The sequence below is a fragment of the Phallusia mammillata genome, chromosome 7, assembly GCF_965637545.1.
Source record: "Phallusia mammillata chromosome 7, kaPhaMamm4.hap1.1, whole genome shotgun sequence".
Classification (NCBI taxonomy): domain Eukaryota; kingdom Metazoa; phylum Chordata; class Ascidiacea; order Phlebobranchia; family Ascidiidae; genus Phallusia; species Phallusia mammillata.
In genome coordinates, this window is record NC_137258.1 from 6920250 (window position 1) to 6935974 (window position 15725).

General features: G+C 40.4%; 2 protein-coding genes and 1 long non-coding RNA gene across 3 annotated transcripts; 1 reads left to right on the forward strand and 2 right to left on the reverse strand.

Annotated features, from left to right (window-relative positions):
* The first annotated feature begins 1249 nt into the window (after window positions 1-1249).
* On the forward strand, window positions 1250-4054 carry LOC145239139 (archaemetzincin-2-like). Its single transcript, XM_080102422.1, has 7 exons — window positions 1250-2471; window positions 2528-2641; window positions 2712-2854; window positions 2914-3073; window positions 3209-3349; window positions 3412-3517; window positions 3601-4054. Exons 1-7 carry the CDS (start codon window positions 1977-1979, stop codon window positions 3930-3932), a joined length of 1491 nt encoding a protein of 496 aa, XP_079958548.1. The 5' UTR covers window positions 1250-1976; the 3' UTR covers window positions 3933-4054.
* A 24-nt stretch (window positions 4055-4078) lies between these two features.
* Window positions 4079-7656, reverse strand: LOC145239138 (alpha-tectorin-like). Its single transcript, XM_080102421.1, has 10 exons — window positions 7376-7656; window positions 7022-7123; window positions 6724-6907; window positions 6176-6389; window positions 5931-6103; window positions 5680-5848; window positions 5541-5611; window positions 5285-5471; window positions 4976-5084; window positions 4079-4609 (listed from the first exon to the last, which is right to left on the reverse strand). The coding sequence occupies exons 1-10, from the start codon at window positions 7443-7445 to the stop codon at window positions 4392-4394; spliced, it is 1497 nt and encodes a 498-aa protein (XP_079958547.1). The 5' UTR covers window positions 7446-7656; the 3' UTR covers window positions 4079-4391.
* A 4607-nt stretch (window positions 7657-12263) lies between these two features.
* Window positions 12264-15341, reverse strand: LOC145239490 (uncharacterized). Its single transcript, XR_013862316.1, has 2 exons — window positions 13110-15341; window positions 12264-12849 (listed from the first exon to the last, which is right to left on the reverse strand). It is a non-coding gene; the product is annotated as an uncharacterized LOC145239490 (long non-coding RNA).
* Between the last annotated feature and the right edge of the window lie 384 nt (window positions 15342-15725).

The window sequence follows — 15725 nt, forward strand, 5'->3', positions numbered from 1 at the left end:
CCAAAGTTTCAGGGTGTCGGTTTATGTGTCCGTAATATTTTGGACATTGTTTTTCTACAAATTTAATTAGTTGCTGCTGTACTTTTAGTTAGTTCTTTAATGTGGAATTGTTAGTCCTATGTTTTTGACATTAAATTCTAAACAGGCGCCGATAGCAAAACTTTACGAGCTCAGAGCTGGTCCACCTGCTTTCTGCAATGCTACATATCAAAATGTTATTGAGTGTTAATTCACTCAGCGTTAGTTGAAGATTGCCTTGTTTTGGTGTGCGTACATTTTATGTTCCCAGTCTAAGGCGAGAGGTTGAAGGTCATCTTCTTTTTTTCTCACTACCACTAGAGGTGGAACGACAAGAGCGGTCCTTGTTAAGCCAGGAGACAAGCCGACATGAAATTTTGGATCGAGTTCTCATTACAACTTTTGGGGAGAAAATTACTGTAGTGGGTTACCACATCCCTCTATATCAGTGGTTCCCAAACTTTTTCATATTTTTTTCTAAACGGTCCCCTTGCCATTATTTCGAGGGCTCGCGGTCCTTAAGCCTTAATGTGTATTTCATAAAAACGAAAGTTTATTGCAGGATTTTAGCTAGTTGTGCAAAATTGCGCATAATGATCATCCAAAGACAGCATGTGACATCACAAACAGGACAAAAACATTACGATTGTGCGCGAACAATTGCATTTTTTATAGTTGTTATTCAATAAAGGCCATTGTTTAGCAATGGAGACGATTCTCAATTCTACTTCGATTTAAACTTATTTAGTAGCACAAACTGACGCCAAATAAGATTATAGAATTGCTTCAACCGCTTCGCGGTCCCCCCAAAATTGCCTTACGGACCCCTAAAGGACCGCGGACCCCAGTTTGGGAACCGCTGCTCTATATAGTGCCTAGCAGAGGAAAGGGTCAGCAAGTCCCATTGATAAGCAGCTAACTAAGTGCCTATCCCGCTGCCCGATACTGCTAATCGAAAAAACGCCTCGTGTAAAATTTAAGGTTTGTAAGCCACTTTGTCGGTATCTCCAGTTTTTTTTGGAACGAAATAGAAGGGCTTGTTATAGGTTAAACTGGAACATTGGCGCGGTGAAAAATCTCTCAGGATAAAAAATACAAACAATTTAAACCGAAAGTGAATACACGACAAGCATTGTGAAATTTTCTGTCGATTTGAAATTGCTGTTATAGGATTGTGGTATTTTTTTAGGTTTGAGGTGGAACAGAAAATCAGTTGGTAGTCCAAACAACTAATGGCCGAGGACTCAAAGTTCAAGTTACGGAATCGACAAGGGCACTCCAGAAAATAGGTGTTTTGTTTCGCCGCTTGAAACGAAGTCGTTAACCTGGCGTATCAGGTATCTGTGCGCACCTTTCTTACCCTTCCGCGCCACCATTGAAAAACTGTGTATTCGGCTTGTCAAAACGGCAGCGGCCTCCGAAAATAGAACCCACGGGACTTGAATGACCTGATACGAGCCAGCAGTACCGTGTTGGCTAATCACAAGGGTTTTTGTTTTACGCTTTTTGTGCACCTGGTACCAAACCCCACGGATGTGTAACAGTGCAGTATAAAATACAACGTAGTATAGCAAGTTTACAGAGAAAGAACATGAAAGGAGTCACCTGTCCGACGTCTAAGAATTGGCTTAAGTAAGTTTGAAGCAGAGGAATTTGGCCCTAATGTTATGTTTCTTGGTGAAAGTTTAGTTTGGAAGAAGTAACCTGTGTTACGCACAAAGCTGTGTGGGTTGTAATAGGGTATATCCGAGGCCAACTGTCGCTCAATGAGCAGGAGAATGCAGATAAATATAAGGCCACCGGTTTAATTGTGTACTTTTGTGCTTTTAGGTAGCATGAGTTGCAACAGGATACTTATTAGGGCTAACTTACGTATAGCCTATAGTAGTCATTCACTTATGTATTCAAAAATAGCTGGATAATATGACTTCTTACGAGGCCTGATCGAATTGCACAACATGCCGTGGAAGAACAGGACACCTTCCCAGCGCCAAGAGGCCCTCATCGGGGCTAACTCTGTGGTTAAGAGAAACTTCAAATTAACATTCAGCGTCGCCGAGAGACAGCTACTTGAACAGATCGCTTTGTCGGACGGCAATTCGCCTTATTTTAAACCCATCGAAATTGTGAGTGATGCAGATTGGTTAGTAAACCATGATGAACTTGGACAAACTTACGAATCGTTTTGGAGATCATATATTATCGGCAAACCAGAGCCTTCGACCTGTCTGAATGATGGCGGTCAAGATTCCCGACCGCAAACGGCGTTTTCGATGCGAACGCAACTCAGAAGTCGAGCTGCTTCAAGAACGGTTGCTGGTGAACCAAAGGTCATCTCTATTCTGCCGTTAGGCCTCTTCCCCGGCGACGATCAGCCTAGCACATCGAAAAGCTCGAATACTTTTCTTATATGGCTGCAAACTTACTGTAAAGCCTTCTTTCACAAGTCCAAGGTTAGTGTTCTGATATCCGTCGGTTTCAATCACCCTTTTGTTTGATTCTTCCACAGGTTGTTGTTCTTCCACCAGTAACAGTAGCTGAAGTGGCTTGTCGATACCGTGTTAATCAGCTCACTGGCCGATTTCAACTCCATGCTGGTGACATCCTGGTACATTTGCGAAAGGTGAACCGGCGTTGAAAGAACTGAACATACTTCGACGTGTTATTTTAGTGTTAACATCATTTTACGGCAGGTGAAACCAAAGTACGCCCATTGTTTGGTTGCTGTCACGATGGTGGACCTCTACCCCAAGTCATCTTGGGATTTCGTGTTTGGTTTAGCCTCCAGCAGTCATGCAGCCTCTGCCGGTGGGGTTGGAGTTTTCAGTTTTGCACGGTAGTTGATCACTTTATATTTGTTTGTTTTTTGTGGGTGTCACGTTGACTGTGTCACAGATTCGATGACGTGTTTTATGAAACCTGGACGCAAGGCACTGATAAAGTGATAAAAACTGAAGATGGGAAGTTAAGTTACACGGTGTTCTTAAAACCTGCGAAAAGAGCCGACGGGTCTGAAGTTCCGATCACTGATGCTCTGCTAAGAAGAGCTTGCAACGTAAGTAAAACAGAATTCACACTTGTTTTTTAAAGCCTGATCATAGATAGGTATGCCGTTATCCCAATCAGTCATGCAGTTGTGTAAAAAAAATCAGGCAAACGACAAAAACAAACCGTGATCATTTTTTTCAAGGTTATGGCACACGAGATTGGACATATGTTCGGATTAAAGCATTGTGTTTGGATGAGTTGTCTAATGAACGGATCCAATCATTTACAGGAGTCTGACAATAGGCCTTGTCACCTTTGCCCTGTTTGCCTTCGCAAATTGCAGGTTTATTGGAGCTTGTGTTTTTAAAAGTTGCATGTTTCGCTATGAATAAACACAATCTTTAGTCAGTTATGGATTTCAATTTGTTGGACCGGTACAGAGCTCTAAGGGAGTGGATGTCAGTCGACTTCTGGAAAAACTACATCCACGATCCTAATCAAGTCGTAGTTGGTAAGCAAGAAGTATATACTTTCAACTGTATATACAGTTTTTGCCTCACATATTGTTTTCAACTACATCAAAACTGTTTACAGAGCCAGAAAAGAGATCACCACGAGGACCTTTGTCGTCATCTTTCGGCAGACGTACGTCACTGCCCGAGGCCTTACGTACCTCTGTGACATCACAATCGCGAAGGCCTGCAACCAAAAAAGGCGGGAGGTCCTCGGGTCGGATATCGTCCTCGGCAAGGATTCCTGCCTCTACTAGCGTGTCGCTCTTCAGTGACAAGGGAATTGCACCTACAAAGAATGATGTGAAACGAAAGGAAAAGCATGCAGTTCAGCCACCACCTCTGCTCTCCTTTGCGCAGTTTCGAAATTGGCTTAGAGACGTAATTGGGTTTTTATCTGTGCAAAATGAATAGATGCAAGTGCCAATCATGTTTACTTATACTTGTGTATGTTATCAAATAAGTTAATTTGAGTAATAGCATTATCAGAAGCGGTCATAAAATACACACATTGGGTAATGATTGTGTGGTTTTGTTTTGGTGGAAGAGTTTATTTGATCAGACATTTCTCGCTTGCTTTTATTACTGCAAACAACACTGCGACATAAATTGCTAACATGAAATGAGTAAAACACTAAACATACAAAATAACGGAGACATTCTAAACGTTGAACGAAACATTACAAGAAACGTATTTTGCAACAGTTAAAAGGTTTTATAACCACCTGCCATTGTAAAAATTGATTTTCAATTGCTAACACACGTAAGCGCTTTATAAGACAGAACAGTGTAACATGAAACCATGACAAGAACTAACATACACGTACAAAAACACCTACATATACCGGTTACAAAATGTGCAAAATCAGTCACTTAAGCCTTGCTCTGTTTTCTTTGACTTTGTGCAATTAGTGCCTGTTTGTCGGCGGCGTCTGCGTTTCGAACATTTTTAATAACAACGTAACAGAGGGAGATAAGTAGGACACTGAACAGCAGAAGGAAACAAATGGCAACGAGCACAAGAAGCCAACTTTCACTGACATGGGAGATAATTCGCAACGCTTTATGTGGTTCACTCTCCGTTTGATTTTCTGCAAAGAAATTCCGTCGGTGAGAACTCATACTTGTATGTTTATGTTAATTAGTCCTAACTTTTATGTTAATTAGTCCGACCACTTAGTCAAGCGATTTTAGTTGTACAGCTTATGTGGAAAGTCTACAGTTGGCGATAAATGTTTAAAGAAGAGTTTCTCAGCCGGTGGCACGATTTTTTAAATCTGTCAAAAGGTAAACGAGACAAATTATTCATACTTGAATTATGACAAACTATATGCTTTATAAGCATAGCAGCTTATACGATTGTGACTGTTTTAATCTGTGTCCTATACCCAACGCTATTTCTACGTTAGCAAATAGACGTAGGATAGCTGTTGCGATAAAAACTGTTAGTCACTTACCGGCCAACACTGCGTCGCCGCTGGCTCGCTTTGCAACAGTAATAGGAAGCGATGTGGCGATTTTCACGTGTTTGTTCTCATGCATGCTGCGACGAGCCCGGGTGCAGTTCTATAAAGTGACGAGCAAGTTAAACAATGTGACAGACTGGCAAATCACACGAGAAAAATGAATTTACACGAAAATTCAAAATTGGCAGTACTAAACCCATTTCTATGTGATGATGCACTAATCTGTATAGACGTAGCCAATAATAGTAAAAAATCCTCATAATATTTGAAATATAAATTTATACCAGACAACATGCTTACAATGTAGCAATTTCCCTCCGCCACTGGATCACACAAGTGCACCATTGCGTGGACGTAAATTTGCTGTACACTTCCGCTAGAGACCGCTATAAACTGGAAAACACGAAACATAAACCTTGAATCGGAAACCTCACCGTTTTTGGTCACCACAATCCCGTCGGACAAAACTTCATTCTGGTTGTCACATCTAAAAGAAGTATGTACGACTTAAGCAAACACGCGTGGGAAAATTGTCATGCAATGAAGCCATACGTACCCGCTTTGCAGTAGATTATACGAAATCGCGTCGTTTGGTGAACTTGAAGGAGTGGCCCAGGCGAGAAGAACCTAAAGCATGCATGTCATGAAAATGAGCGAAGCTGTGCTTTAAAATGTAAATTCTGTGTGGAATTTACCTGTACGCTAAGCGCTGACGAAGCAGGACTCTGAACAGTAACGTAAATGTAATCGCTAACTGTGATCTGTTCGTTCGCGACATAGGAGGTTCCAAAGTAAGTGTCTGTCCATAGTCCGATGGTCATCGTAAACGCGCCAATCTGTTCAGGGGCAGTAGCCTCAATAGTGCTAATTGCAAAATGTCAGACGTTTAGGCGTCAGGTATAAACACATACAATATTGTATTAAGAAATGTCGGAAAGGGACTTACTTTGGTGCTGGGGTGATGCCTAGATCAGCAGTTATATTAATGTTGGTTGGAAAGGTGCATGAAAATGGAACATAAAGCGAAGACTGGCGAGATATGATCGCATCCGCAGCTAATGTTCCAGACATGCCTTGTATTGCGTTTGAGAATGTAATATTCTTCCCATCGGTGCTCAACTGTATAACGTTGCAAAAAAGTTTAAACTAATGAGCGAGAGCAAATTAACAAACAAAAGCATTACCAATTACCTGAACATCTGTGTTGCATGCGGACAGGTTTCCGATTAATGCAAATTTGTACGTCAAAGTTGTGCCCCTATAGTACTTAAATATTCCGAAGCATGTATTGTTTGTATCAGATGCTACAGTCACGTTCTGTGCCTCCAGAGCGCTCTGATTGATGCCGTTCATGTAGAGATCGCCAAGATGGTAATCAGCCGCGTTCAATGCGCATTTATTTAAACTGGATTGGAAAACACACACGTTAGACATAACTAAATCAGTGTATATACCTAAAAATTCTTTTTGTGCGTTTATAGATCCAAATTTAGTCAATTTGTGCTAGTTCGGCCCGAGTGTTTATTGATTTGGCGGTAAACATTTAAATTGTAGGGAAAATAATCAGACAAAAATGGTAATTTGTAATGTTACCACAAAGCAGTAACATTAAAAATACGTTGGGGCTCGTGAAAACGCTAAAAGTTAAATCTCAGTCCCGACAACTTTTTAAAATGCGCACTCCTGATACAAAGCCCGTATCGTTTAACTTGGTCATCTATATGTAAAAAAATGCTTACAACAATTTGATTCCGCTTGACGCGCAGACCAATTTTTCGATTATATTGCTTGAAATGTTTTCAGACGAATAGGGATTGCCAGGTAGATCGGTGTTGGCAACACATTCACAACCTGTAGCGCCGCAAGTGGTTATTGTTGACGACCCACAAGATGTGCCCAATGATTTGCATGTATCAGATGAACCTGGGATATACAATTGATACATTGACATGACTGTACATAAATTTACAGTTACTCGATGATTGTACGTTTAATGTGAGCAAAACATTACAAAAGCGATTTAGGTTTTTGACTTACTGGGAGAAACGCCGCAGTCTTGAGAGCACACTTCAGTGCAGTTCATGTAATAAGTGAGTTGAAAATTCTCGTTCGTATCATTGCACAGCTGCGTAGAGTTAACTGAAAAGCAATTGTATTGTTTTGCCAAAACGTTTCCTGTTGAGGTCATTAGTATTATTTCACAGGGCGCTTCTTGTTGTGAGTCGCACAGCTCACCCAGTTCAACTCATTTACGGTAGAGTATAGAAAACATACCATAAAAGTGTTGAACTAGCCGGACCATGCGATGTGATTGTAACAAACTTGTGAGTTAAGGTTAAATGCAAGTTACTACGATTTGATAATACTTTAAGCAATTTACAACAGTCTTACCTAATGTCTGTGCATTCACAATAACTGGATAGGCCAGGGCTACCAAAAACAACAGCACACAGCCCTTCATTATGATCTACTGCTCAGCTACTGTTTATACTAAAACCATTTTACTGACAGTAGCTATGCTGTGCGTCAACGATATGCCCTGGCCATCTCCAAGCGTCAAAAGTGGCACAAAGACGCCGAAAAACGCCATTTTAAACTGATATCATCCGGACATGATGTCGACCCGCTTAAGTCCCGCTATTCCCACACGAACGTACGGGTGCATTCTACAGTGACAACACTGTACGTGTCAGCGATGCAACAATCGCACAGTCGTCGTTTCCGTTTCATATCCGCTATTTGCCGCCGATACCGGGAACAGGTAGCGTGATTATGCATTGTTTCATGACAGCGCTAAGCTGCACAGATCTGACTCAATTGGGACAGGTTGGCAGTCAACAGCCGATTGAAGCGCTGCTGTGGGAACGATGTTTGTGCAGCGTCCTCATTTGTTAGATACAGGAAAGCTGTCGTCAATACGTACATCTGTGTGATTTAGCTGTATCCCTGAAATGCGTTACATTTACAGTCCACGCCAAAGGCACAATGTTGATACGTGGGTGTGTCGGTTACCGCATCCATATTCCAATCCTGATTTTTTAACCATTACCGTACACATGCATTTTATCCCACTCAAACCGCCTTACAGGCTATTATGACTATATTGGCTGTTGCATTTACACTTTAAAATTTGAAACAGAATTTGGGATTGATTACCTGACAAACATTGAAATGCACAGCATATTTGATTTTCGTGAAACCTAACAGTCTTTTAAGTTTTCTTAACCTACTAGTTTAGCTTTGAATATTGTTTGCAATAATTTTTTTAGTAGGTGTTTCTATGTTGACTGGTTGACGCGCTTTAAGTTCATTATGACGTTTGCATGTAAACAAAAAACAGTTTGATTCTTTGCATTGTAAATTGCTTCGCCTGTTATATTTTCAACGCCTAAAAACTTAGTACAAATGTTGTATGATTTGTTAGTTAGTAAACTTGTCAAGCCGAGGAAAGTTCAAGTGCAGCTGCAAGGTACTAGGAAAGTAATGCCATGGATTTTGGAGAATATTATCCAAAAAACAACTCCTGGTAAGGTTAGTGTGTAGTTTTTGTATTGGTACAAACAAAACGCCATTTTTGTCCAAGCTGTCGCAATGTGGCAGTGTAAGCTTCTTCTAGAGGGCAATAGTGAGCTGGTTTGTTAAGGGTTATTGCCTTGTGATAGAGCGCCGTTCGAAATTGGGATAGCCTACAACCACTGTGTTTATAAAACATATATATTATATATATATATAGTTAACAAATAAGTTAGACAAGATTGTTTCTTTGCTGCTTACAAACTAATAGTCATCCTAACTTACTAAAAATGATCACACATTACACACAAAAAACAGGCGATGTAACTTTGGAGGACATATTTTGCCCAGACGGCAGCTTCACTGTCTATCATACACCATTTTAGAAGTTTTTGCATCGACTGGTTTTGTTTGTTGGAAATGTGGATCTTTGGTTTTGTTGTAACTCGCTTACACTATGGCATGAAAAAACATTCTCATATGGTACTACCTGTCACAAGGTTATTGTTATAGCTGCAGTTTCTACACAACTGTAGACCATAAACTGCTATCTATTATTACATTAGTTTTTTTCGTGTGAGAACTTTACCACCCATTTGCTATGGTTTTCAATATGACATGTTTGCAAGGTTTATTTTGGTTGGCATGGATGTGAAGTTGTGTTTACTTACCGCTCTCACACATATAGATTCACATCAACCAGGAAACCATGTGTTTGCGAATAACATATTTTAACGAGTGGTTGAAACTTTGATTTCGAAATAAGTCGCCTTCGAGGGGCGAAAGGTCGTCGATTAGACTTTAACTGCCTCTCATGGGATTTGCCAAGTGGCGCATACGATCGTTTTTATCGGGTAAGATGGAATCCCGGCTACGCAGCTGACATGTAAAGAGCGGCAACCATGGACTGTTCAAACACCCCAAACTTAAACACTTGCGAATGTCTGATTTATTAATTATCTATATTTTGCGATATAACCAAGTTAAATTTAAACCTCGCTTTTTCTCTCCTCATTTGCTCTGATCCAAGCGATTCGGGTTTTTTGCGAAATATCACTGGGCACGTTATATAATTGGGACAATGGAAACCTTATCGTGCAGCCATGACATGTATTGATAGGTTTAGAAAAATGTAATGTTCCATAACAGAACACAATTTAGGCTCAGTCGTGATGACTGGTGTAGTCAAAATGACTTATTCGGGGTTAAGTGCCTGAAACCGTGAAAAATCTCTCAAATGTATACGTTTCGATCGAGCGCGATCGAATAATCGAAATCGATTGGACAGCTGGCAGCCGGTCGAGGAAATCATGCGCATCCAGACGCGTAGGTCGTTTAGTTAAGGCGCCCATAAATCCGTCGAAGTCAGACATTTAAACGCACACCGGAGCTAAATTAAATGGATGGCACCTTTTACTTCCAAAGATCGGTTTACATGCGCACTTGATGGAAAAAACACCGAGGCTTACTTAGTGCTTATAATATTTTTAATGTAAGCATTTCAGAAAATAATATTGTTTTTACATTTTTGAAAAATTGCCTTTTTAAACGTCATTGGTGTTGTTTTAGCTTTAACGACGTTAAGTTGCATTTTAAATCACAATTTAGTTATTCAACCAGTATGGCTTGGGATATCATGAATTACAATGATCTCATTCATCTTAAAACAACAAGTTATTGTATTGCTAAGCATAGTAAGTTATCTAGGTTAATCAGAAGAGCTAATGCTGCAGTAATTTTGTAGCATCGATGTCAAAAATGACGATAGCCGTACAAAACAAGAAGTCTCAGCAAAATTAAGAGGGAAGGGGCGAAATAAACAATCTTTTTCTTGTTGTCGGTATTTTTCCTGCCAATTGACCGATCCCATTACAGTGCGGTCATGAGGTTATTATTTAAGTGACTTTCGCATTTTGTGGTTTGCCATGTCTTATTCATAGTATTTTAAAAATCCTAATACTGTAACAAAGTTGCGTTGGCACATTGCGGATGATTGGTTACAAAAACATCGTTAAACGAACTATGATCCGATAGGTGAATTTGTATTTATTTTGTCAGACACTTACCCGACCCATCTCAGATAGGTTACAAACTCGCCCACCTCACAGATGTCGTGCTTAGAATTCAACTGTTTCTTATCCCCCCATCTATTATACATTGCGGCCTAATGGAGTGGGCTCAGCAGCGGCTTTCAATGAATTATTGATGACACGAAAGAGTCGTGATTTGGCGACTGTTTTTCCAGGGAGTCGCTGTTTGAAACCACAGTTATCTTGTTCATTCTAGCGAGACCTGTCATGCAGCTGCTTTTAAGCGAGTTCATAGCCATACTTCGCAGGTGCGCATTAACCCATGCACCATTTCGTCCTGTTTATTAGTCTCTTGTTCTGAGGAACGGATTTACTTAATGCCGAAGTGGGTATGGGATATTTTTTGAAAGCATTCCCCTTTGTTCAGTCTCGTAAGCGTGCCTTTCAGTCGCATGCTGGGTTCAAATTGGTTTCCTTGTGGTTTACCACCCTCATATCGCTGTGTTATCTCAAGTAGCAGGCTTTTTACGCTGATGGCATGGTGAATTTCGGGCCAGGACTCTGAATATGTCTAGAGTATCAACCACAGGGACAGCTGGCCTCCACAACAACACGCTTGCTATAAACTGTTTTGATGTACAGTGGGGTCGGATAAAAGTAAGCCACTCTGTTTGATTTATCACTTCTGTTAAGCCGTCTTTTTTGAAACACAAAACGATAAATCAACGCAATTTACGGCTGCTCTTTTCAAAAACGGTAAGGGGAACAGTGAGAGTGAATGTAAACAATACTGTTCACTTATGGAGTAGTTCGATTATTTTTTTGAAATTGTATTTGTCCACAAAAAGAAAATAAGGAAGGGCGTAAGGCTTTGAAAACACTGCGCCCAGCATGTTAAATAAGAAGGTAAAGGATATTTTTCAGAAATCAATAATCAATCGAAAATTAAAATTTCAAAAATGCACAATGCACATTTTTCCAATTAAACAATCACCAACAGTCACATGCATAGCTCATGATGTCAACGTTGATATTTAAATTAGTAACGATACGGTTCACAACACCAAACTAAAGCTACACTACCTATTGGTGTTTTATTACGTCATAATATACTGTACATTCGTGTTTTATTACGTCATAATGGCTTAATCGGCCCGGTGTGGACCCAAGAGGGTTTTTGTGCCGCCCGCGAACTAACTTTTAAATTTTAGGTGTTTACCTCAGGTGGAATACCCTGTCAGACCACTGATTTTAAGAAACAATTATTCTTTATTAGTAATGGCTAGAAATAAATGCGACGTTTTAATCGTATGATGGAAATAGTTCCTCCTGGTGAAATCAGCAATTCCAATTGTTGCGTCAAATTTTTCAATTGTTTCGGCATTGTATGCCATTGTTTTCGACATAGAAGTTTACTGCACTTGGTATTTTTACTTTGCTACACCGTCTATCTCAGTGGTTCCCAACCTGGGGTTCGCGGACCCCTAAGGGGTCCGTGAGATGGTTTCAGGGGGTCCGTGGAGGCAAACATTTGCAGTAGCATTAACAACAATACAATATTTTTAAGTTACCAAACCGTTTTTACAATCCTGTATCTGAGTGCAAACTGTTTATCAAACCCTTGGATCAGGGAAACTTGTAATTGTTACCTCCATTGTGACATCACAACACACATTAACGACACAATTTTATTATTGTGCTTTGTTTCAAGTATTGTACACCAGAAAATTCATCTCTTCGTTGCATTGACTGGTACAGTACACAACTTTATTGAGATTGGAGGACTGTGAAGGTTGATTAAAATTGTGCCCAAATAAGCGAAAGTATAATAACGTTTATACTGCAGGAAACGAAAAACATAGCAAGACTAAATTACGTTGGGGGTCCGTGGACCTATAAAATTTATAAAGGGGTCCGTGACTACAAAAAGGTTGGGAACCACTGGTCTATCTGTTTCTTGTTTATTGCATTGCAAATGTTTTATGCACATTATATGGCATAAACGCACAACATTTTCAAGGACATAATATTTTTGTTCATATTACTTTTACAAAAAAAGTTCCAATAGTACGGCCCTTTACCAACGTAAAAAAATGTTTTTGGCCCTCAAAGAAGTTAAAGACCCCTAGATTAATGCGTTTTTAGGCTTTCAAAAATTCAAATCGCATTTTTTGGTTCGGTGTGCCGCCGAACATTTAACTCATGTATGGTGTGACGTGTGCGAAAAAAGGTTGCGGAGCACTGCACTAGAACAGTATTTTCCAACTTCTTGAGCTTGCGCCGCTAACAAGCTAAATGTTTGTTTGCAGTACACTGCACAGCCTAAAAAAACAAAAATATATTCAAAATAATCACCGTGAGATGCACAAATAGGACTTAACATAAAGCTTTTAGACGTTTGATTTGACGATAGTTGAATTCTGCAAAACCAAATATTTCGCTGCACACTTATTTCACGAACCTAGTGGTGTTTTGTTTAGGAAAAAAAAATTGTTTTAAAGTGTCTTTATGAGTTTACTTGCATTAACAACATAAGGTTCAGTTTAAAACATTTATCGAAATTATGTGGTTTTGGCCAGAACCTTTTTTGAGTCGAGTTCGGCCATTTTCAACTACCACTTGGTGGAGCCCAAGATACACTTTATTCTTTTTGCTGTTGACTGGACTTCATTTTTCGCTATCGGCACTTCAAAAATGGCAATTCACAGTCGCGGCCTTCGCGTGTTTTCAATAACGGCGTCATTGATGAAAAACTAAACAAGGCAAACTCGTGAAAAGTCGGCGCCAATTGAGACATCACACAAAAGTCAAGCGATGGTGCAACATCCGTCGATCGTCGGGCAAGTACAGACAAGCCCACGCGAGTACTTCAGTACCGACTTAAGCGTTGTCAGGTAGCCAAGCGGTCGACTGGCGTGTTTAGACCTGCCTTGAAATCACGTGACGTCGTTTCGCTCGTCTCCACTCATCTGGAACAACCACAACATTGCTTTTATTAGCTGTTAAGTGAAGCGTGTGGCCAATCAGTACAAACAAGTTTTCCCCATTCTGTATGGTTCGAAACTAAAAAACGAAAGCCAAGATAAAAATGAGATATTTTGGTTAAATTGTAGCAACGCTACATTCGCCAATTTGTTTTTCGATTTTTTGTCGTCAAAAAAACTCGAGATATTTGTAAAGCTATTTTTAAGGCAACAAATCAAGTTGTCTTGAATGTTGAAATGGTAATAGTGAAGAAAATAATCCGAAAAAGATTCATAAGTCACGTTTTTTGTCTTTATTAGTGACACGAAGCCTCGGTTTCGATTTCGGGCAGCTGACAAAATGATTGATGATGTCCGTTGCTCGCCGGGTGTTCTCGTTTCATAAAGAATGTTTCAATGCTCATTGCCATATTACCTCGGGTTGACCGAACACACACTCCACATGACGCCCGCAGTGGCGAATACCAACCGCTGTCAAATGACTTTTATTAAGTTTCAGAAATGCAAACCGGGTTCGATATGGGAAAACGGGAGGGATGTTACGTGACCCGAGGGAGGACTTATAAGGCGGAGTCAAGTATGACAGCTTGTTACCTAATAGGGTGTACCTTCGGAAGCGACACGTCTCTTTTTCTGATTGATATCATGTTGGGTTTAATTGTCTTCTTAAATGTAAGTCTACTCCAATGTTGTTCTTACGACATTACTTAGCTGACAAATTCAGCACACTCAAATGTGTCTGTGTATTTCTTGTTGCAAACTACTGGTGATATCGATTTCGCCCAAAAACTTGTCTCATCAGTCCCAAACAGGAAATAAATCACGATATAAAAGTGTGCTAAATTTGTCAGCCAAGTATTGTCAATATATGTAACAGGAATCATCTGTTAAGCATGCGTGCATTAGAACGATTTCTGTATCAGTACATCGTTATTCTTACCATATCTTTTTGGGTCAAATAATTAGTTGCGCCTTACTGCCAGACGCTCCATCTTTTGTTCGGCTCGTGTGTCACAGAACCCGTTAAAAGCTCATTTAAATAAACCATAATTTTGCACCAAATACACAAAAACGCCCTTTGTGGAGATAACCGTAATGCTGAGCCGATTAAATTATGTGCCCTTGTAAGACGTTACAGCTCCGACAACACAAAGGTGTCAACATTTGAAGGCGGTCGGCACGCGAGTTGCGCAAGCTCCTTGACTGGTGTATAGGCCTCATCCGATTATAATCTGATGCTGATCCATAGACAACCCTGTGTCGCCGAATATGGTAAGGTGGATTAGGAAGGGTGTAATCTGGGCACGGCGAAATCCACAGGGCTGTTTGTAGTGCGGATTTCGTCGTGGCCTTGCGAATGCCGTGGAAGAAACGTCCTTCGTCATAATCTTTATGTTTTTCGCAAAAAGGCCTTTCGAAGTGTTGTTAAAATGAATATGATAGAAAGTGTTTTCACAAAGGCCTATCGATTTAAAAAAAATGAAGCAAGTAATGTACAATGACTGCATACTTTTAAGTATGGTACATGCATGGAATTTGATGATCTGTAGTAATAAAGAAATTCGATTGAAAGTGGACTCAGGTATTTTGTAGGTCATGCCGTTATGTCGCCAATTCAAAATCACACACTCAAAGATCTACCTTCTATAAACCATTGGAGTAAAAAATAGCTTGACCTCTGTCAACCTGTAACTGCAGTTTCTATTTTAAAAGAGCTGTCCCCTGTAATTGGCTCGCGACAATTTGGTCCTGAAATACAATGCGATTTAAAGTGGCGGCGACTTGTCAACTGGGACGAGACGAGCGCAACTGGAGAAACAATCTCAACAATCATCGTGCAGGTTGTAGTAAACATATCGCGCCGCTATAGCCCGCGGGCGTCTGCGCCGTGCACCGCGGGAGCTTACGCCTCATAAAACCTGTCGCCGAAGTTTAGAGATCACCAGAAATTAGAAACACTTTCCCACGTGCGCAGGTCACGTGACAACTTGTTGGCGGGAAAATTTGTGACCTAGTTTGTGACGTGGCGATGCGGCGTCACGATCGTACTTGTTGTGTATTGTCGAGAGATTATAGCGCAGATGATCTCTCCATACTGTCAATATTAACCCCATCGCGACGAACCCTTCAGCTTTTGTGCTTGAGATTACAGCGAGTAGAGATTAGAAACAACAGGTGCCCGTTACATCTATCGGTCACATTAGTCTGGATTGA